Source organism: Mytilus edulis, chromosome 3 (assembly GCF_963676685.1).
Source record: "Mytilus edulis chromosome 3, xbMytEdul2.2, whole genome shotgun sequence".
In the NCBI taxonomy this organism is placed as follows: Eukaryota; Metazoa; Mollusca; class Bivalvia; order Mytilida; family Mytilidae; genus Mytilus; species Mytilus edulis.
Genome location: NC_092346.1, coordinates 104,667,794 through 104,689,892, shown reverse-complemented (window position 1 = coordinate 104,689,892; position 22,099 = coordinate 104,667,794). Strand labels below are relative to the sequence as shown.

At 32.3% G+C, this 22,099-nt stretch overlaps 2 protein-coding genes across 3 annotated transcripts in view; both read right to left on the bottom strand.

Moving 5' to 3' along the window:
* The window catches only part of LOC139514719 (uncharacterized), a 42,299-nt gene that overhangs the window by 12,913 nt on the left and 7,287 nt on the right, over positions 1–22,099 (bottom strand). The window lies entirely within an intron of this gene.
* Positions 11,946–20,858, bottom strand: LOC139518083 (myb-related transcription factor, partner of profilin-like). Its single transcript, XM_071309747.1, has 5 exons — positions 20,430–20,858; positions 18,622–18,689; positions 16,458–16,604; positions 14,592–14,708; positions 11,946–13,934 (listed from the first exon to the last, which is right to left on the bottom strand). Exons 1-5 carry the CDS (start codon positions 20,663–20,665, stop codon positions 13,726–13,728), a joined length of 777 nt encoding a protein of 258 aa, XP_071165848.1. The 5' UTR covers positions 20,666–20,858; the 3' UTR covers positions 11,946–13,725.

Here is a 22,099-nt window from a genome sequence, read left to right as displayed (position 1 = left end):
AACAACGGCAATTTGAAGGTACATTCGTGTCTATGTGATATTATGAACTTTCCAGGGAACTATAACGTGTATTATTATATGACTATAAATTTTCTGATTTCTCATTGGCTAAAAGCATAGGAAATCCTCTTTGATAAAACATTATATTCACCGCGTCAAAAATCACGAGAGGTTAATATAAGATTTGGAACAGCGTCCGTGTACCTAAATATAGAAACGGGGAATTCTTGTTAGCTATTTAAGGGATGTATAAATAAAATGGTTTTTAATTGGACGACCGAATAAATATCAACCAATCAGCGCTCTCGACATAAAATCGTTTCGACCTAACAGACGACAGTTACATGTTTCCGGCAACAAAGTATGGCTGGAGTAGCAGAAGTAGCTACTGAAAAACGCTTTCCATCGTTAAATAATGAGGAAATTAAGAAGATTTTGATAGAAAAGGATTCTAAAAATACTCGCCGATCAACAGATTCTAGCGTACATGTACATGTATCTAGTTTTTTATTCTGTTGTATTCAATATTGTTCATGTTTTGTTCTTTAAAAATTGAAATGATACAATATTCTTCTAGTTTTAATTATGCAGAATTAAATATGCCTAAAAATCAAACCCAAGCATAAAATAAAAACAGTCTAGGCAAAATACCATCTAACCAAGGATATATTTCACAATCTAAAAATATGAAAATGACACTGAGAACTAAAGAGTCATATAATAAAGCAATTGTTGACTTTTGATATCAGTTGATACAATGATTTATCAACCCCAGATGTGATATTCACCTCGGCCGTTGGCCTTGGTGAATATCACATCTCTGGGGTTGATAAATCATTGTATCAACCTCATCAAAAGTCAATAATTGTATAATATCTTTCATCAGACAATATAAATATAGTTCTGATGATTTTTGTAGACTGCAAAATAATTGTATTTTTGTTCCGTCAGTCTTATTTAAAATCAAATGCCTAAAAAGCAATACATGATTTGCTTGTGGTCTTTGTAATAGTGTATCGTTGCAGTTATCTGTTTAGCTATTACATTTTAAAGACTATTTACACCGTCCGCCGTTGACCAATTGATGATAACATAAATCAAGCTTGTCTCTTTCAAAATTACAAAAAAACAAATGCATAAAGAAAGCTTTGCGAAGGGGAATAATTAATGTGATATAATTTGGGCAAGTTTACAGAAATCATTACCTGTATCAATAACGAATGAATTTAAAATGAAAAGGATATTATCATTTTTCTTTAAACACGATTTCTGGGTTAATCCATATATATTTCATTGTACTGATTGCATTTGTTAATTGCGCGACAACTTGTGAAAATGATAATAATTTTCTTATGTACTGTCACCCTTTTTAACAGGATTTTCCACAGAAAAATCGCTTGGTAGTTTGAAGGTTGGTGCGACCATTAAAACTTTTAAACCCGCTGTACTAAAACTTTAAAATAAGTTGGGAATTGGATTGAGAGTTGTCTCATGGGCACTCATACCACATTTTCTTATTTATATTATTTTGGTAATGTTAGAATGCTTCCAAACATTGTCTATGCCCTTTACTCATGAACCGTTCAATCAAAGCTTTTAAAATTTTAATTGCTCGTTACTGATGCCAAAATGGAAGTTAGGTTTGATATTGACCAATCTAATTAAAAACCGATCTCTCATCGCTCTTGTTTCTGATATGTCGCGTGGAAGTTTAACGTAAGGCAAAGGGATGTAACTCATTTTATTTACGACGAAATCGTCAGTCATAATAATTCATAAACTTTTTTGATTGGCTTATTAATAGGTCGTCAACTCATTTGCATATCTTTATAAATTCATGACTTTTAGTTCACTCACATGTGACCTCAAAGCCGGTTTCGTTAGATCTCCCACGCGACATATCAGAAACAGGAGCGATGAGAGATCGGTTTTTAATTAGATTGGATATTGACGATTTTGACTGTTCTGATCATGAGGTATGCTTCTTGAAAGATTTAAAAATGGTGTTTCCAGTCGTGTCCGTGCGTTTTATTAATATACGGTAAGTTTAGGAGAGTTGCGTATAGTAAATAGGTACCACCCATATAAGGTACAAATGTAGTTGAAAAGGCCTTATCACGGAAAGAGAAAACAGTGATTTTTTCGAAAAATCAAAATAAGAGGTGCACAATTGAATTAAATGATAAAGAATCTAAAAAGATTCATTAAGTTAAGTGTCTGAAGGAATTTGTGGATATAAAATTGGTACACCCAATATAAGGCTATGGCAAAGTCCGTATTTTAGATATAGAAACATTAAAAATATTTTCACCAAAAATTCGAAATAGAAGGTGCATAATGCTTTAACTGATAAAAAATGGAGAAATTTCAGGAGACTTTAATAATTGGTTTAGGAAGTGTTGGAAATACCTGATGGGTGCCTCATATAATGCAAAGTCCGTATCTTATATAAAGAAACCCCATAAAAGATGTTTACTAAAATTCGAAATAGACGGTGCACAATGCAGTCATTATCATTTATAATAAGGAATCCGAGTAAGATTAATTAATAGTCATATCAGTGACGGATCAAAAAAAGGGGATCCGGCGGTTTGAAACCTTTTTTTTTTTTTAACTTTCAATGCATTTGTATGGGAACATATATTTGGAATCCCCTTTTCTCCTGGGTTGGACCCTTTCTCCATTTAAAAATGGCTGGAAACCCCATTGTATGATAAGTAGTTTATGAGGAGATGCGTTTACAAAACCGGCGAAACATATTGTACCGGTCCAACGAACGAACGGAAAGACGGACATTATTATCACTATAAACCCCGCTTTACAAAGTAGTGAAAAATTGGGTTTCAAAGAGCCAGCTCTACTTCCAAAACAAAGTGAAGGAACTGTGATCAATTATAGGCTACAGTACGGCCTCGAATATGTGAAAATACATGCATTTTTATATAACAATTAAATCTGTGTGTTTGTACAATTTTAAGTATAACGGTGGACAGTTCTGAAACTTATACACACAAGTAGTAAGTCGAGTACACCCTATTAAGGTTCATCATAACAAATGGACAAATATGGCCGTATTTTAAACTAAAAAACTACTCTGTGTACAGACTTACCTGTGCTGTTTGGAAAGTTTTTATGCCTAGCATCCACTAGATATATAAAAGTTATATGTATTTTGGGTTTAAGAAAAATAAAATCTTTCTTGGTTTTTGATGGGCATTTTTTTTCCTTTCTGCAGAAGGTGTAAAAATAAACAAACACCTGAATTACTTTGATACTGTCCACTCACTGACTCAGGTAAACTCTTTAACTCACCTATAGTTATGATGATACCTGTTGTCCATGTCAATTAAGGACAATACAAACAATACAAACCGTTTTTTTACCTGAGGGAGCATCTCATAGTTGTACCACAACTTAGTTCATTTTCACACCTTTTGCATGAAGGAAAAAAAATGCCCATCAAAATCCAAAAGAGATTTTATCTTTCTGAAACACAAAATGTATTTAACTTTATTATATCTAGTGGATGCCAGGCATTAAAACTTTTCCAACTCCAAAGGTAAGTCTGTACTCAGAGTAATTTTTGGCATGTGAATACAGCCATATTTGTCCGTTTGTTTGATGAACCTTAAGGTAAACATGTTTCATAAGTTTTCAGGATGTGAATTTGTTGAAATATATTTGTGTTATTTAGAAAAATGCAACCTTCTAATGTATCGTAAATAACTTTGAAATCACCACTAGAATACAGTGAAATAAAGACTGATCATACAGTTTCAAAATATACAAGCGAGATTGATCGTACAGTGAGAAATTCAAACAAGTGTAATTTTCTTATTTCTGGCTTCAAAGATCTGGCCTTGCGGTCATAAAACTTTGCTCAGTACTCGGAGTACAAAATATGTTCTCCAAATTCAAATTCGTGCTCGAAAATTTTGTACTCCAAATTTCATGCGGTCATAAAACTTTGGAGTACGAGATTCGTGCTCAAGACTGTTGAGTATACTCCAAAAAATTGAGAATGGCAAGCACCTGTCTCGAATCTCGTGCTCAAGATAAAAATGCCGGCTGCGAGAGATAAGAAGACAACAGAGGAGACGCCGGGTTGCTCGTCCGCGATTTTTTGCCGACAGATCCAACCCATTGGAATCCCTGTCAGCAGAGGAGGTCTTTTCTCGGTACAGATTTCGTCCAGATTCCATTATCTATATTACCGGACTGATTTACAATTCTCTACTCAAATCAAGAAGAAACCAAGCATTAACCCCAATGTTACAAGTGCTGACTTGCCTAAGATACTTAGCTACAGGTTGTTTCTTTAGGGAAGTTGGAGATTTAATGGGTGTAAGCGTCAGGAGCGTCGGAAGAGCGGTGAGGCTGGTGTGCCGGTCCATATTTGCTTTGAATAAACAATTCATCAAATTTCCTACAGGTCTTACTGCCATGCACACAAAAGCTGTGTTTTCCAATATAGCAGGTATGCATCATATTTCAAAAAACAAAAAACATCAAGGTTTATTGACATATATGTATCTTTTAGGTTGCCGGATATAAAAGTTCTGTCAACAAGGGGAGATAAAACTTATAAGGGGTTTGCGAGAAAAAAAACGGGTCCGTTCGTCCTCATGTCTATTCGTCCTTACATACTTGTTCGCCTCTTTTCCGTTTTTTCTCGTGTCTTTTCGCCTTTATTTACTCGTTCAACTATTTTTCATTTGAAAGAACATCTGAATCATTATCAGTTATGACAGAACCATGCATATATATTACGTAAACTAGCTATTTTATGTGATAATCTTACAAAGAAAACTAAACTGACTAAGCATTGATAAACTCAAACAAAACGATGGATAAAAGAATACTAACTCATTTAAAATTGATCATATATAATTGATTTATATGATCTCTATTTGTATAAATTATATCAGATATATAAATTGAACTAAATGTTCCTTGGTTGATTTATTGATTGATTGTAGGTTGCTTAACGTCCATTGGCAAATATGTCATGCATGTTCAGGACTAAAACAAGTTAACAATAATTACATTAGTATCATTCACAAGCAGTCTCTGTCAACTAACTAACTAAAGGCAGAAACCTTAACGAATGATGACGCCTCATCCATCTATGTCTCGCTTTCCGCAATGTTTGTCTTAAAGGCGAGACACAAATCAATTAATTGCTATTTTATCGAGTTCCACAGAGTACATGTTATTTTCCCGGTCTCATTTCATGTTTTCGCGGCAGACTATGTTTATTGAATTATAAGTCAGCCGATTATGACACGGTCCTGTAATGAAGGGGGACACACGTAGAACCCATGGCAGTCCTTAAATGGTTTGAATTTCATGTATGTCTAGACAAACTGGTGACTATGAAATAATGAAGAAATATCGATGTTGTAAAGACGATGCATGTAAATCTTTTGACCGTATTTATTCTCTGATAGTTGTAGTCCTGAAGACGAAAAAACAAAATCTAAGCTCACTTCTTTTTCTTTATATAAATTTAATACGCAGTTGATGTCTGCACTGTCAATATCTTTCGTGTGCAAGACTTAAAAATGCAAGAAACAAAATGCACATTTCTTAATAACGACATCTGCATTATCGCCAATTAACATTTCATATTTGCGGGGGAAAAAATGTCCATTTTTAAACAACAAAATAAATGTTTCTTTTACACCAATATTTCCGGTAAAAGGTATATTGAATATTTTATGGAACTATGGATAATTAGTTTCAGTATTCAGCTTTCTTCCAGTACTATAACACAATCGTGAAAGATAAAATTGTTTTAATTACTGGTATATACCTCTTTATATATTACTTTCTTTTATCTGTAATTAAAACAAAAATTACAGACATCAGACTAATATAATAGAGGGAAATGTGGTGTGAGAAAACTATTTACCAAATGACACATGCATTAACGAGGAGGGGCAATATGGGGTCCGTTAATATGTAAACATCACCTCGATTTTGGCAAAAACGGTTAACAAAAATGCAAAAAGGCTGATAACAGTAAACAAAGTTGGTTGAAAACAGTTAACAGCTTTAATTTGTCTCATATAACAGTTAACAACCTTTTGAAAAGGACCAAAACAGGTTAACATAAAAAGGTATTGCCCCCCCCCCCAAATTAACAACTGTAGGTCATTGTACTACTAAAACCATAGGAAAACATGTTTACCTGCAATGTGTTTAAAAAAGAAAGACGAAAGATACCAAAGGGATAGTTAAACTCATATGACCTAATTTAAACAAGAGTGGACACGCTGAAATGTCTCGCCTTTTTTTAATTATTCTTAATATTATGTTGTTAGTCCTAAACATGAAGCTATATTACAACTGCCAAATAAACTTAACAGTAACCAAGAAAACTAAACATAGACTAATGAACGATGAAAATAAGGTAAAGGTCAGATGAACCATGCCAGGCAAACATGTACAGTTAACAATTCTTCGAATTCCATTCAACATATAAAGTTGACCTATTGCATATAGTTTAAGAAAAAGAGACCAAAACACAAAAACTAAACGCTGAGCATTGAACCGTGAAAATGAGGTCAATGTCAAATAAAAACAGCGCAACTGACATATAAATCATAAAATATTTCAATGTAACAAGTATATATGATATCACACCAAAAAAAGGACTCAAAAGACTTAACTTTGACCACTGAACCATAAAAATGAGGTCAAGGTCAGATGACACCTGCCAGCTAGACATGCACACCTTACAATCAACCCATACACCAAATAAAATAGACCTATTGCATACAGACCCTATCAGACCCTATATGTCGAGCGAGCTTTCTGCGACGAGAGTCGGAGGCTCGAAAAAAATCACCGACAAATCTAATGACTGAAATCGAAAACACAACCAACAGTTCACATTTACGAAACATAGAAAACATGGGGGGGGGGGAGGGGGGACGGCGGAGGTGTCCTGGCCCCGAAATCCCGAGGTCACGGATGAAAAAAAAAATTCCTGATCGAGAAAGGATCAATCCCGAAATCCAGACCTTGAATACACCCGATCCAGGAGACCCATAAAGGGGAAGGTGTCAAAGAGACAACAACCCGATCATAGAACATACAACAGCAGAAGGTCATTAACGGTCTTCAATGCAGCGAGAAATTCCAGCACTCGACTCGAAGACGTGTTTCAGCTGGCCCTGAAAAAATATATGATACTAGTTCAGTGATAATGGTCGTCATACTAAACTCCAAATTATACACAAGAAACTTAAATTAAAAATAATACAAGACTAACAAAACAGGTGTGTGTATTGAGATCATTGCTTAACACACACGCTTAAATCTCTATGAGTTCCATAGCTATACATGCTATACATAACTCTTTCATACAGTTTGCGTATATTATTTGTAGGATTTCCTAAAGTGTTAGGCTGCATTGATGGGACGTACATCAAACTGAAGAGACCACAGGAACACGAAGAAGAATTTGTAAACCGTAAAGGGTATCATTCGCTCAATGTGCAGGTGCGTTAGGTTATACTATATTTACACGAAAGTTGGTTATACTAAACTTGCGACATAAATCAAATTGTGAACTGATTAGGCGAAAAATACCTTTAGTTTAACGTGCTGCAGTGATTTTTTTGAAAACATCATGCATGCAAACTTTAGAAAATCCCCATGGTGATTTAAGATCATTTAAGTGCAGGTAAACAATTTCAAACGTTACAGTTCTTTGCGACGTCGTGTTTTGCACATGCTGTTTTGTGGTCGAGAAAAAGTGTCATATTTCTATGCTAACCTTACAAGCTCCTTTTTAGCTCACCTGGCCCAAAGGGTGGTTTTTTTTTATCTGAGGTGGTTTGCATGGGAGTGCCAATGATATAATCACCTACCATTGTTCAAATGACATGCATGGATTTTAATTTAAGCAAATACACTTCACGCTCGCGAAAATATAAAAACATTTACATCAAGTTTTGTCATTTATACAATGTCTATACATAGATATAGGGAGATGTGGTGCGAGTGCCAATGAGACAACTCTCCATCCAAATAACAACGGCTAAAGTTACTGATTACATAAACTTTATCAATGATTCAGAATATTGAAATCAAAGTAAGATGAACAATTCCAGACAGACAAGTACACATTAGAATCTTTTATACACTTAATGCAGTTAATCTATTGTTTTTATTGGGGCCCCGCCCTATAGTAATCAGTCTGTCCGTCCGTCCGTAACACTTTAACTTTGTGTCCGCTCCATATCTAGAGAACCATTATGATTTCATACTTTATACTTTACATGTTTATTAACCACCACCAGAGGGCGTGTCATGATGTATGTACAACTTCCTAGGTCAAAGGTCAAGGTAAAAAAACTTTGGTTTCAGTTGACAACCCTGTGTCCTGTGGTGAAGATCGTGTCCGCTCTATATCTTGAGAAGCGTTATGATTTCAAAGTTTATACTTGACATGTATATGAACCAACACCAGAGGGTGTGTCATAATTTATGAACGACTGCCTAGGGCAAAGTTCAAGGTCAAAAACTTTGGTTTCAGTTGACAACCCCATGTCCTATGGTAAAGAATGTGTCCGCTCTATATCTTGAGAACCGTTATCATTTTAAAGTATATACCTGAAATGTATATATAAACCAATATCAGAGGGTATGTCATAATTTATGCACAACTTCCTAGGTCAAAGGTCAAGGTAAAAAACTTTGGTTTCAGTTGACAACCCCATGTCCTATGGTAAATGTCGTGTCCGCTCTATATCTTGAGAACCGTTATCATTTCAAAGTTTATACTTGACATGTATATATACCGATACCAAAGGGTGTGTCATAATTTATGTGCAACTTCCTAGGTCAAAGGTCAAGGTCAAAAACTTTGGTTTCAGTTGACAACCCCATGTCCTATGGTAAATGTCGTGTCCGCTCTATATCTTGAGAACCGTTATCATTTCAAAGTTTATACTTGACATGTATATAAACCAACACCAAAGGGTGTGTCATAATTTATGTTCAACTTCCTAGGTCAAAGGTCAAGGTCAAAAACTTTGGTTTCAGTTGACAACCCCATGTCCTATGGTAAATGTCGTGTCCGCTCTATATCTTGAGAACCGTTATCATTTCAAAGTTTATACTTGACATGTATATAAACAAACACCAAAGGGTGTGTCATAATTTATGTGCAACTTCCTAGGTCAAAGGTCAAGGTCAAAAACTTTGGTTTCAGTTGACAACCCCATGTCCTATGGTAAATGTCGTGTCCGCTCTATATCTTGAGAACCGTTATCATTTTAAAGTATATACCTGAAATGTATATATAAACCAATATCAGAGGGTATGTCATAATTTATGCACAACTTCCTAGGTCAAAGGTCAAGGTAAAAAACTTTGGTTTCAGTTGACAACCCCATGTCCTATGGTAAATGTCGTGTCCGCTCTATATCTTGAGAACCGTTATCATTTCAAAGTTTATACTTGACATGTATATATACCGATACCAAAGGGTGTGTCATAATTTATGTGCAACTTCCTAGGTCAAAGGTCAAGGTCAAAAACTTTGGTTTCAGTTGACAACCCCATGTCCTATGGTAAATGTCGTGTCCGCTCTATATCTTGAGAACCGTTATCATTTTAAAGTATATACCTGAAATGTATATATAAACCAATATCAGCGGGTATGTCATAATTTATGCACAACTTCCTAGGTCAAAGGTCAAGGTAAAAAACTTTGGTTTCAGTTGACAACCCCATGTCCTATGGTAAATGTCGTGTCCGCTCTATATCTTGAGAACCGTTATCATTTCAAAGTTTATACTTGACATGTATATATACCGATACCAAAGGGTGTGTCATAATTTATGTGCAACTTCCTAGGTTAAAGGTCAAGGTCAAAAACTTTGGTTTCAGTTGACAACCCCATGTCCTATGGTAAAGATCGTGTCCGCTCTATATCTTGAGAACCGTTATCATTTCAAAGTTTATACTTGACATGTTTATAAACCAACACCAAAGGGTGTGTCATAATTTATTTACAACTTCCTAGGTCAAAAACTTTGATTTCAGTTGACAAACCCATGTCCTATGGTAAAGATACAATTTTTTGATGCACATTGTTCACCAGTTATCAAATTGGTCCACATTGAGATCAAAATGCTCCAAAATGAAACTTGTTTGATTTTTTCTAAAATGTAATTATTGTAGTTCTTTGATATGCTGAAACTAACCATGTATTCAGATTGTGGATATTGGACCATAATCAGTAAATGTCCAATTTAATCTTTATGCCCCACCTACGATAGTAGAGGGGCATTATGTTTTTTGGTCTGTGCCTCCGTTCGTCTGTGCGTCTGTCCGTTCGCCTCAGGTTAAAGTTTTTGGTCAAGGTAGTTTTTGAAGAAGTTGGAATCCTATCAACTTGAAACTTAGTACACATGTTCCCCATGATATGATCTTTCTAATTTTAATACCAAATTATAGTTTTGACCCCAATTTCATGGTCCACTGAACATAGAAATGATAGTGCAACGTTCAAGTTAAAGTTTTTGGTCAAGGTAGTTTTTGATGAAGTTATAGTTACATCAACTTGAAACTTAGTACACATCTTCCCTATGATATGATTTTTCTAATTTTGATTCCAAATTAAAGTTTTGACCCCAATTTCACGGTCAACTGAACATAGAAAATGATAGTGCGAGTGGGGCATCCGTGTACTATGGACACATTCTTGTTTTAAGTTCTTAGACCATTTTTTTCTGTGTTAGAAACCTATGCTGTGTCAAATATTTCATAGTTCATATTCAGAGTTTTATCCAGCTTGAATGTTGTGTCCATACTTGTCCCAACTGTTCATGGTTCCATCTAGTGGTTGTATCAAGCTGCACACTGCACAGCATTTTATTTTCATAAGTCATAAAGATGTTTTTCTTTTCAATCATAGGCTATTTGTGATGGCAAATACAGATTCATCAGCATGAAAGGAAATATGCCAGGAAGTGTTCATGACAGCAGAATATGGAAACTGAGTGCTCTTCGACAACAATTTGATGCAGGTAAAAAATGTTGTTGTGTTGTAAACTCAAGCAATAATATCTTAATTTAAAGCAAATGAATGAACAAATATAAAAATGAGTGAAAATGTCTAGCTAGTGTTGATAGTTTTTTAGCAACACACTTAAAAAAAAAAGTACTTAAAAATCGGCACAAGTGGTGCATTATTTGTGTTACTAAGTATAAAAAAAATAATTAAAAGTTAAGTATAAACCTCTATTTCATTTTTTTATAGGAATGCATGATGGGTTTTTGATAGGAGACTCTGGGTACCCTTGTCAAAGATATCTGATGACCCCTTTCCTTAACCCATCCACACCAGGACAGCAGAAATTCAATAAAAGCCTTTGTCGTACCAGAGTGACAATTGAGCAGACATTTGGGATATGGAAACAGAGATTTACGTGTCTCCAGAGGGGCATAAGAGCTTGCCCTGCTGATGTTGTTGAGATCACCGGAACATGCGCTGTTCTACATAACATTGGGATAGATAGACATGACATTGTTGATTTTGATTATATTTTTGAAAATCATCAACATATTCATGAACTTAATTTACAAAATACAATGCCACCTCAAAGAGATGGGACAGCCACCAGACAGTTAATTGTTGAAAACTTTTTTTCATAGACAAAATTGTCTATTTCATGTTTGACACTTTTCAACAATTAACAGTTATATACTGAACTACTAGAGAATTTATACTACAGTGAAATATGTATTTCTTTTTGGTATCATTCAAATTTTATGTAATTATATGGTAAAACTTTTTTCTGAAATAGAAATGCAATCTCAATAATTATATAAACATATACATAACTGTTTTATTGAGTTATAGAAGTTACATTAAAAACAGTTTATTTTAAACTACCAAAACATTTTCAAGTTTACAAATCCAACAACAAAATATTGTTTCCAAATAAGATTATTTTAGATAATTTCACAAACAGAAGTTTGAATTAAACAATTTTAAACTAGTAGTTTTGATAAATTTTAAGGCTTCTTTAACTTTAATAAATTTGTATTGAAACATCATACAGATGCCATATAATTATGCTTTAATTTGAGTTTTATCAGTGGTATTCATTGTCATTTACAAGCTGTGACAACTAATAAATATCTTCCATAAATTATATAAAACCAATAAGTATACAGTTCTTTCTTGCTACAATTCAATAACAGCATAAAAATTCAAACATTAATCAATAAATTAACAAACCTTGCATAAATATTAAATATATCACATAAGATGCTCAAAATCTGGTTAATTCAATAATACAAGAATACACAAGGAACAATTAAATAGAAAAAAAGAATAAACATTTAATAATGGTTAAGAAGCTTTTGTCTTAAAAATGATTTGGCTTTTATATGTGCTAAAATGTCACATTCCATTGTTGTTACTACATGAGATTTTAACGTTTCCGATACCGAAGGAAACATAATGATATAGCAAAATAAGATAATAAATATTGACAATGATGACAGTAAACGTGAAGAGAATAAGACAATAAGGTTATAAAGAGCACAGAACTACAACTGTTATGCAATAATGATTTGGGATCTAAACTTCCATGATGTATTAAGATATTTAAACAATTTTAAGTTAAATTCAGGACATACTAAAAAAAAATGGTACTCATTTTCAATACAAATCATGTGATTGCATATACATATACAATTTTATGATATCTTAGAATATTGTCAAAACGACCAACTTCAATATTTTGTTATAATGTTCGACTACATTTATAGTCAGTTTAATACTATAAAAATCTTACTTAAGGTGGTACCCAACACTTTCACCAAAATTAATTTGGCTCGTTTAATTTTCATAAAATTTTGTCAAATTATTTACTCTGACCCTTTAACAAAAATATAAAAATTTCAAAAACTTTGAACCAACCGTTTTGTCAGAAAAAATACACTGGTTATATAGCAGTTTGACAAACACCAAATTTGATCATTGAGAAGCTTAATATTCCTTTTACAACACATCGTAATTAAAACGTTTAGCTGACTTTACAGAGTTATCTCCCTGTAGTGTTAGGTACCACCTTAAGTTAATCTTGTAGACAGAAATCATTTTTCAATTTCCTTTTTAAACAGTTTTTAATAAAGAAAACTAATTGTATGAATGTTCAGGTGGGTTCCAAATAAATATATATATTAACACACAATTTACAAATGATTTACTTCCTTTATTGGATATAATGTTTTCATCACCAAGTCAATGACAAATTTATCATTTTATCTTTTTTCAATATGTGCTCTTACAAATTAAAATTTAAACACTTCATCCAACAACAGGGAGTATTTTTTATGTACTTCCATGAAAGGTATACCTAGTGTTAATATAAAGATTTAAAATTTTACTTAAAAGTACTTAAAAACATAAGTAAAAGGTTAATGGATGTCACAATAACATTTGATAAAAGTTTTAAATGCTGTGTATGTCATTCTTTTCAATTAAATTATTCAGAAACTTGTATTATTTGTACATTCTCCCAATGAAAATTTCATATTTAATTGGTGTTATTTCAAATGGAATGTTTTCACCCTTAGAATACAAATTAAATTTTATAAATTTACCAGAGGCAGAGAAGTCAAAATGTAATACTTGATAAACAGGAGTGGGATGTATGAAACTTAATTTTTGACCAAATAGTATTTTTTTTATCATATTTGCAACACAAGTAATTCTTTTTTTAATGCCCAATATTCAATTTCCAGTTTCATTTTTTGGATTTCTATATTATATTTTTCTTGTTTTTTGACATACATTTTGTTTTGTTCAATAAGCATCTCATTGTCCAAAAGTAAATTTTTTTGTGTAAGTTCTTCTATGTCTTGTGTACTCTTTCTTTTTAATGCTTTTCTTTTTTCAACTGAAATTGAAGAAAACAACAACATTAATAAAATATGACAAATCATACTTACAAAATTTAAAATACAATGGCCATTACTACAAGGTTTTAATCGATTAAACATATTTTTTGCAGGCAAGTCTTGATTAGTAACAATTTGTATTATTCCGTTGTATGTTGATTTTGATAGTGCAATCATCAGTTATTTCGTTGAAACTATTCCATGTAACGTCGAGCAAAACTTCATATTCCATTCTAAGCAGCTGCTTCTAAGTATCATATTGATTCCCCTCTGAAAGTCGGGACTGCCTTGAGTGACGTTCATGTTTTAAATTTTTCTTATTACGGGTACTGTTTTGTTTGTAAAGTAATTTTGTTTTAAAAAAAATTTCAGATCTAAAAACTGAAATTCTTAAATAACATATATTTATATCAGTCTCAATTTTTAAGTTTTTAGGAAACAAATATGGTTTAATCCAGTTTGTAGTCTTAATTCTGACGTATATACCAAATTTCAATCATGGTATCTATGCTGAGTTTATTTATCTGATTAAATTTAAGGAAGTCCAATAATTTTAACCAAAACATAAATGGTATCATACTGCTGCTTCTTATGCAATAAATGACCATTTCTCCAAACATTGTAAATAAAAGCATACTTATTAACTATGTTTATACCTGAAGGGTTTGTGTTTGTGGTATTTGATCCTGATGTGACTGGAGTTGACCTGGAGAACTCATGAGATGTATTGGCCTCCTCCAGGTCTTGTTCAAATGATATTTCTGGTGTTGCTGCTATAAAAGAATAAATATTTTTTTTGTAATTCTTATGTGATTTGCATATTAGGAAATACTTTGATATGATTAGTCGAGAGGACTTCCAGTAGTTGATCTTGACGTTGATTATTTTTCGATAGATGACGTTGACTGAACTTCTTTTTTAACCAATGTAAACAAGATGGTGGCAATAATAACACTGATGTTAACCAAATTTATTTTCACTGCATGATAACAGTTAAATAATATAATACACAAAAACATTCATTGAATGACAATAAGAGTTTTTGCAGTTTACTTTTTATCAGATATCAAATTTCATTGTATACACATTTTTGCATAAGCAAACAAATATATTCATGCGCCAGGCCTATTCAATGATATAAATGTACAATCTCCGTGTAAAAGAAAAATATATTCCCTATCTCAAATTTTACGGAATTATAAGGATTAAACGCCTTTTTAAAGGAATTTATTGGTGACTATAAACTGGACCAAGTCACTCACAAACATATCATAAAAGTCCTGTGGACTTTTATTTGTTTGTGAGTGAATTGGTCGAGTTTATACACCGATAAATTCCTTTAAAAAGGCGTTTAATCCTATATTAACCAATTTAACATACAGCCAAGATTTAAGGTCTGTGGTATAAATATTGAAATAATTTTTCATGTATTTTTTTTTCTCTCATCTTTATCCTTTGTGTCATTATTTTAAAACTATATCTATAATACTAAAATTACGAGGTCCAATTTGTCAGCCGTCATCACGTAAAAACGACGAATCACAGAATTCAACTTTATATATAACTAATATAGTACAAAGGTGTAGATTAAAAATTACACCACTCCAGGCCCTTTTGTTTTCCACGTAATTAATATTGCCAATAATTAAGAAGTTCCGGGTCGAGTCCGCTACCGATACCAATAGTATATTCACCTGTTACCTATTACCTTATCTGTACGTTCCGCATCTGACAGGCGCACCACCAAACGTTGTATTCAGGATTAATATGCTATATACACGGGTCATAACCACAGGGTTGACACTACTAAATTGTCAAATTGTTACCTATTATAGTATTTTAATCAGTAAGACTTTCTAAGATAACAATACGAATACTAAAAATCTGGACTAAAAATAAGGCGTATAGCCGTACAGTTTTCAATTGGTTAGTGGGCATGACGTAAAACAGCGAAGACTTGAAAGCAGAGAAAAACTGTGTATCTTATAATCGGCATGACTTTATCAGATGACAATACTAATACTAAAATAAGGCTTGCGTATAGTTATATACTTTAATTCAGTCACGGACCCGTGATATCACGGGTGTGTTCTAGTATATATATATATATATGTAAGCAACCTATTATTTTCAGTTATATATATGTAAGCAATCCATTTTTCTCTTAGAATAGTAATTTTCTTTAGGCCATTTTTTTCTCATACACTTTTTTTTTTATTTCTTTGCTTTGCAAGCACCTTGCACATGTATCCATTGGTTTTATTCATGCAGTCTTTTTAAAAATCATGAAGCGGAAGTACAAATTTAATAATGCCAATAAGTGTTACAGTTTTGTATTCGTAGCTCCGACAGCATCAATTCGTGGTTTGATGGTCGCAAATTAAGTTTATTGGCGATGCGTTTGCAGGTATATGCCACCTTGAAATCACAAGTTCAGGCATTTGGAACTTAAAATACAATATTGTTATCTCTATTCTAATAAAACTGAGAATAAATGATAGAATAAAAGAATCTAGGTTTACCGTCTGTATCTAAGAAACTGCCAACTCCAGTCATGGATGGTCTGCCCCCTATTCCCTGGAGAATCAACTCCTCTGTGGGTGTGATTTGGGGCTGGGCTGGACCACCTCCAGTTCTAGGGTGCCTTAAATTGTCTATTTTCTGTTTAGCTGAAATATTAACAATTGTTTTTCAGGTGCTTTAAGTAGATGAATAAACAATGTTTTGAACATTAAAAACAATAGATATGTTTGATATTGTCCAACTTATGGTTATATTTCAGGTATACACGTCAGGTAGTTGATTTAAATGTAAAGTTATCTCCAAATCTAAGATATACCCATTTTAATGCATATTTTGCTGGTATGAATATGTAATTGTTTTGAGATGTAATGAATTTTCTTATTTAATTTGTGTTTAACTATTTGTTGCACATTTTTGATCACACAGTGAAATCTGTATTAATTATTATATGGTTCAGAAATATGGGGTTGTTTTAATTTAAAAAAGTTAAATAATGACGCAGAACTAAATTATTTCTATAGATTGAGTAAAGATCTAAAAATTGAAAAAGTGCATCTAAAATTCTGCAGATTTACATTAGGAGTGAATAAGCACGCAACAAATTTAGCCATATTTGGCAAATTAGGTTGTTATCCTCTAATGACAGATATTTTAACAAACATGATTAAATATTGGAAAAGAATTCATGTTAAAAATAATATTTTATTAACAAATGCAAACTCTCTCTCAAATACATTATCTAAAGCTGGGAAGAATTGTTGGGCTAGTAATATTGATGCTATTTTAAAATTATTTGATTTAAAAAAGTGCTCTCATCTAAAATAAACACTAGAAATATGGTGAAAAAGAAATTATATTTTAAGTAATTTAAGTATTGTAGCATATGGAAGAAAGAATTATTTAATGATATAAAATGAGACAAAATAAGACCTCTGGAAATAAACTTAGAACTTATCCCTTATTTAAACTAAATTTTAATTTTGTCAGCCTTACTTATTGAAATTACCATTGTTTTAACAAGATTTAGAATTTGAACTCACAAACTTGAAATAGAAAAATGTCGTTACTTTAATATTATACTAGAAAAAAGAATATGCAAAGTCTGTTAATAGAAGATGAGATGCATTTTCTTTTAACATGTAAAACTTTCGATAATGTTAGAAATCCCTTTCTAAGCAAAATATATAGAAAAAATAAAAATATTTCAAAACTTGATAACAAATCTCTTTTTATTTGGCTACTGGGAAATGAAGTTAAAAACATTTTGATAATAATTTGTCAATTATTAGAGGTTTTAAATATAAACAGGAATACAATATTTAATTAGATTTCTCTATATAAAGATATAGAATGATATGTATGATCAAATATGCATTTACATCAATTATTTCTTTTACATTTGATGAATTATTAGTATACTATGAGTTGTGCTGTCCAATAAAGGGACCAGAGTAACAGACAATTGCAGGCATATTATGTTATATATTTGTATTATTACAAATTGCCTATTTCATTTGCTTTAATATGTTATATCAATCAATTAAATCAAAATCAATCATATTATATACTTTGTTTAACTTATTTTTAATTTACTTTACATTATGTTTGAAAATTATATTGTAATTATTCTGCTCATTTTGGGTGCCGTGATTGGGAAATCAAATATTTGTTTGTTTGTTTGTTTGTTTAATGTAAGCATTCACTTAAGTCTTGATGACCGGCTTCATTAAGAGAGTTGACACTTTAATAAGATATTGTATTGTATTGTATTATATAATGATGGTATATTCTCACTATACAAATCCTTGAATAATATTTTTTTATTTACAGCATGCACTTAGTCTTGATGGATGTGTTGTTTATTTTGAAGACATTCTTTATTCTGTGTTTCATCATTTTTAATTGATTTACATTTGCCCTTTCTGGGTCTTTTATAGCTTAATAGATGTGTTATATGGGTTGCAGTCACTTGTTATATGGGTTGTAGTCACTTGTGAAAGACTGTATATTTTCTTACTGGTTTTTTTTTTGACAAGGGTAATTATTTTAGAATTATCTTACAGTTCAAATTATTGATTAATTCATTGTATAACTATTTCTCTTTATTTTGCATGTGGTTTCAAAACTATATGTTTAAAACATTAATATTATTAAAATATCTACCTCTCTGTTTGGAGTTGTTCCACTTTTTTTTACATTCCTGCCAACTTCTTTTCTTGGTTATAAATTGGCTACAATTAAATAAATGCAATTTATAATGTTGTACAGACATAAAAGTTACACTGTACATGTATACCATGGTAGCTTAGTATTCTTTTGTTTTTCTAAAACATTTTTATCATGGCAGTGTTTCCCTTACAAAATACAGGTAAAAACTATTGATCTATTCAAATTTTTAAGATATAAATTGACAGTAAAAATACAATTCAAGTTGTCATGATTTTGAAATCATGCCAACATTAATTTTGTAACAGTTTTCTTTTTCTTTAGTTAGAACTTAAACTGAATTCTATCAAAATCATACCACACTGGTTTCTGTATTCATATATATGAAATAAGCATGCACTTTTGAAAAAATAAATAATAAACTGTTATCAAAGAGATATGTCTTGCTTTTTTGTAATTTCAATATAAATGCTGATGTTCAAATTAAATATCAATACTTTAACATGTAAGTTTTGCAAATTTTGAAGTTCAATGGGCCATGTAGCAGCATTGTGTAGCAGGTACATGGCTAAATAATCTCCATGGAAATGCTAATTACAAATGTAAATACAACCACATACCAAATACCATTGAAAAATCATAAATAAGAAATTACTTTTGAAAGAAACTTAAACACAAACTAATACATGTAAACTAAGCAAAATTTTAAACCATATCTGAGGGGAAAGGGTAAAAAAATCTCCATGGTAATGAAATCTGCCAATTTTAATACAACTGCATATCAAAAATCATTGACCTACCACCCGAAACAGCATAGATATATGTTGGGTTTTTTTTTTTTTTTTTTATATATCAGGCCAGTTAAAACCTCAAAGACATGACAAAGAATGTAAGTTTATATTAATTCCAGAAAAAATTTTAAAAAAAATGCCAACAGGAAGCATGGAAAGTTGGTCAGGATAAACTGTTCTCTGCATATAGATGTAAAATTAATATTTCAAGAATAATTTTTATTTATTTATGGGTAAATCCAGAGGATCTGTCTCAAGTTTATTTTATAGTGTATCTAGTATATGGAACACTGGTGGATCCAGAACTTTTCATTTAGGGGGGGGGGGGGGGGCTAACTAACCTATTGGGGACCCACTCCAGTCATGCTTCAGTGTCAGTAATTCCCTATATAATCAACCAAATGTTTCCAACAAAGCCCCCCCTTCCCTTTGGTCCGCCCATGTGGAATCAAGGCTAGTATGACAATAAGATGAGTTAATCAGTTGAGCATATAAATTCAATTTATAGAAATTTTCAATGAAAGTGAGCATACTAATTGATTCCTGAGCAAAAGCCAAAATATTTGTTTGTTTTGAGTTCTAGAAAAAAACAAGGCTTCATTTGTCTTAAGTCTTTCAATATTTCAATATTTACAAATACTGTACTGATACAGTTAAAACATGCAAATTTGTAAAGTAAAATAAAAAAAAGGAGGTACTTGTAAACATTTTTTTTAAGTACTCTGAAATAATATTATTCATATTTTTTTACCTGATCTAAATTCATTACGGAAATTGTCCCAATAATGTTTGTATGCTAATATTTAAGGCAGCAACCATTTGATTTTCTGGGGGTGGGTGGGCAAAAAATTGTTTTCGACTTGTCTACAAAAAAAACAGATTGTTTTTCACAGAAGGCGAAAATAAAAGTTTGTCCAAAAAAAAACCCATACCCCCCTCACAGAAAATTAAATGGTCGCTGCCTAACATCAATGTTTTTTTCAGGAATAAAATACTCTAAAAACCATCACTTACGCATTCAATTGGTCTGCAATTGCTTGCCAGGCCCTTCTCTTGATAGCATTAATATTGCCATCTCCCCCGTCCCCCTTTGCTGCGCCAAACAAAGTTTTCTCATCCTCCAGGACGAGGGAGATGAGAAGGGCCTGTTCATCCGTTCCCCACTGTGTCCTTTGCTTATTTAATTCAGCATCACCATCGTCCACCACTGCTGCCGGCACCGGCACCTGGTCGTCTGCAGTGGTCTCCATTGTAAACAAAGTCACCGGAAGTAAGAGAATCGGATTAAGGCCCCTTATGATTAAGAAAACCTTTCTCGGACTGAGAACGTACTCGAAAACGTTTATGACCGCGATTCTCGAGAACGATCTCACAGGAGAATATATTCGAGCACTGAGTATGAGAACTATTTTGGAGTCGAGTAAAGTTTTATGACCGTAAGGCCTGGTTGAAAATTTTACCACCACTTGAAATATACTTCTTTTAGTTAATTAAGTCTGGTATTTACGTTAATTTGTACACTACGAGGGTAAAAAGATTGTTTTTAGGTTCACAGACTGATTTTCCTTAATGATGCACTTGAAAATATATTGATTAAGGCAAAGATACGAATAATGAATGTGCTAAATTTAATTCTTAATCATTTGAGAATACCTATGTCAGCTGAATTAATCATTAAGCAATGTACAGATGATCAACTTACCATTTAATTCAGTATATCCATCAAATTTCAAATGCGATCCAAAAAGTTCTCGCTTCGAAAATCGCGACTTCCGGATAGCGTACAGAATAGTATCTATGTTCCAGACCGTATGAGTATTTGGACCGTACGCGTACGGTCTGGACCGTATGCGTACTTTTTCAAAATACTCATACGGTCGGACCGTACGCGTACGGTCTGACTTATATTAAGAAGTTGGTTAAGTTTATTAGACCCAGATGCATATAACAGATCAACATAACTTAACTCTCAAATTAATATAAAATAGTTCAATTTTGATTGAAATAAAAACTTTATATTTTAACTTTTTTTAAAATTCACGCTAATTGTAATTTAAAATATGTCAGTCTCTTGTATTTAGCATGTCGATCTGTAATACATTAATTGAATTATGATCACTGAAATTGAAGATATCAAAGTAAACATAATGTGGGAGGACAATTGTTTTAGAATATTTAGCAACTTTACAAAAAAAATGCAAATGCAAAGAAACATGCATGAACTGCAAACATGATAATGTAAAAAATATTACGTAACTTGTGTCACATTGGGCGAGTGTACCAAAATAGGATTCAGATATACAATTAAACAAATATTTAATTTTAATTGTTCGTTTGTTCATTTTATCCATCTAAATGTAATAATAACAATTTGTAAAACTTGAAATAAAGATTGTGATAAATGTTTGTTTAAATTTAACTCATATGATCCAATAACATGTATAATCAGCTCGTATTGGACCATACGCGTATACTCATACGGTCCGACCGTACGCGTATGGTCGGACCATACGAGTATACGTATACGGTCCGGACCGTACGCGTACGGTCCAAATACTCATATGGTCTGGAACATCTACACTGTGCATTTAATCATGATATTATTTTCACAATTACGATCTTTGAAATTACTTCTGGTTTTCTTCCCTATCACGACGGACACTCGGCTAACCGAGAGATTGGTC

Coding starts and splice junctions, on each gene's coding strand:
- LOC139518083 (XM_071309747.1), bottom strand. CDS start 20,665: ATGGAGACCACTGCAGACGACCAGGTGCCGGTGCCGGCAGCAGTGGTG. Junction 16,605..18,621: donor GAACAACTCCAAACAGAGAG/GTAGATATTTTA, acceptor TTAATATTTCAG/CTAAACAGAAAATAGACAAT. Junction 13,935..14,591: donor CACAAACACAAACCCTTCAG/GTATAAACATAG, acceptor CTTCAATTTCAG/TTGAAAAAAGAAAAGCATTA.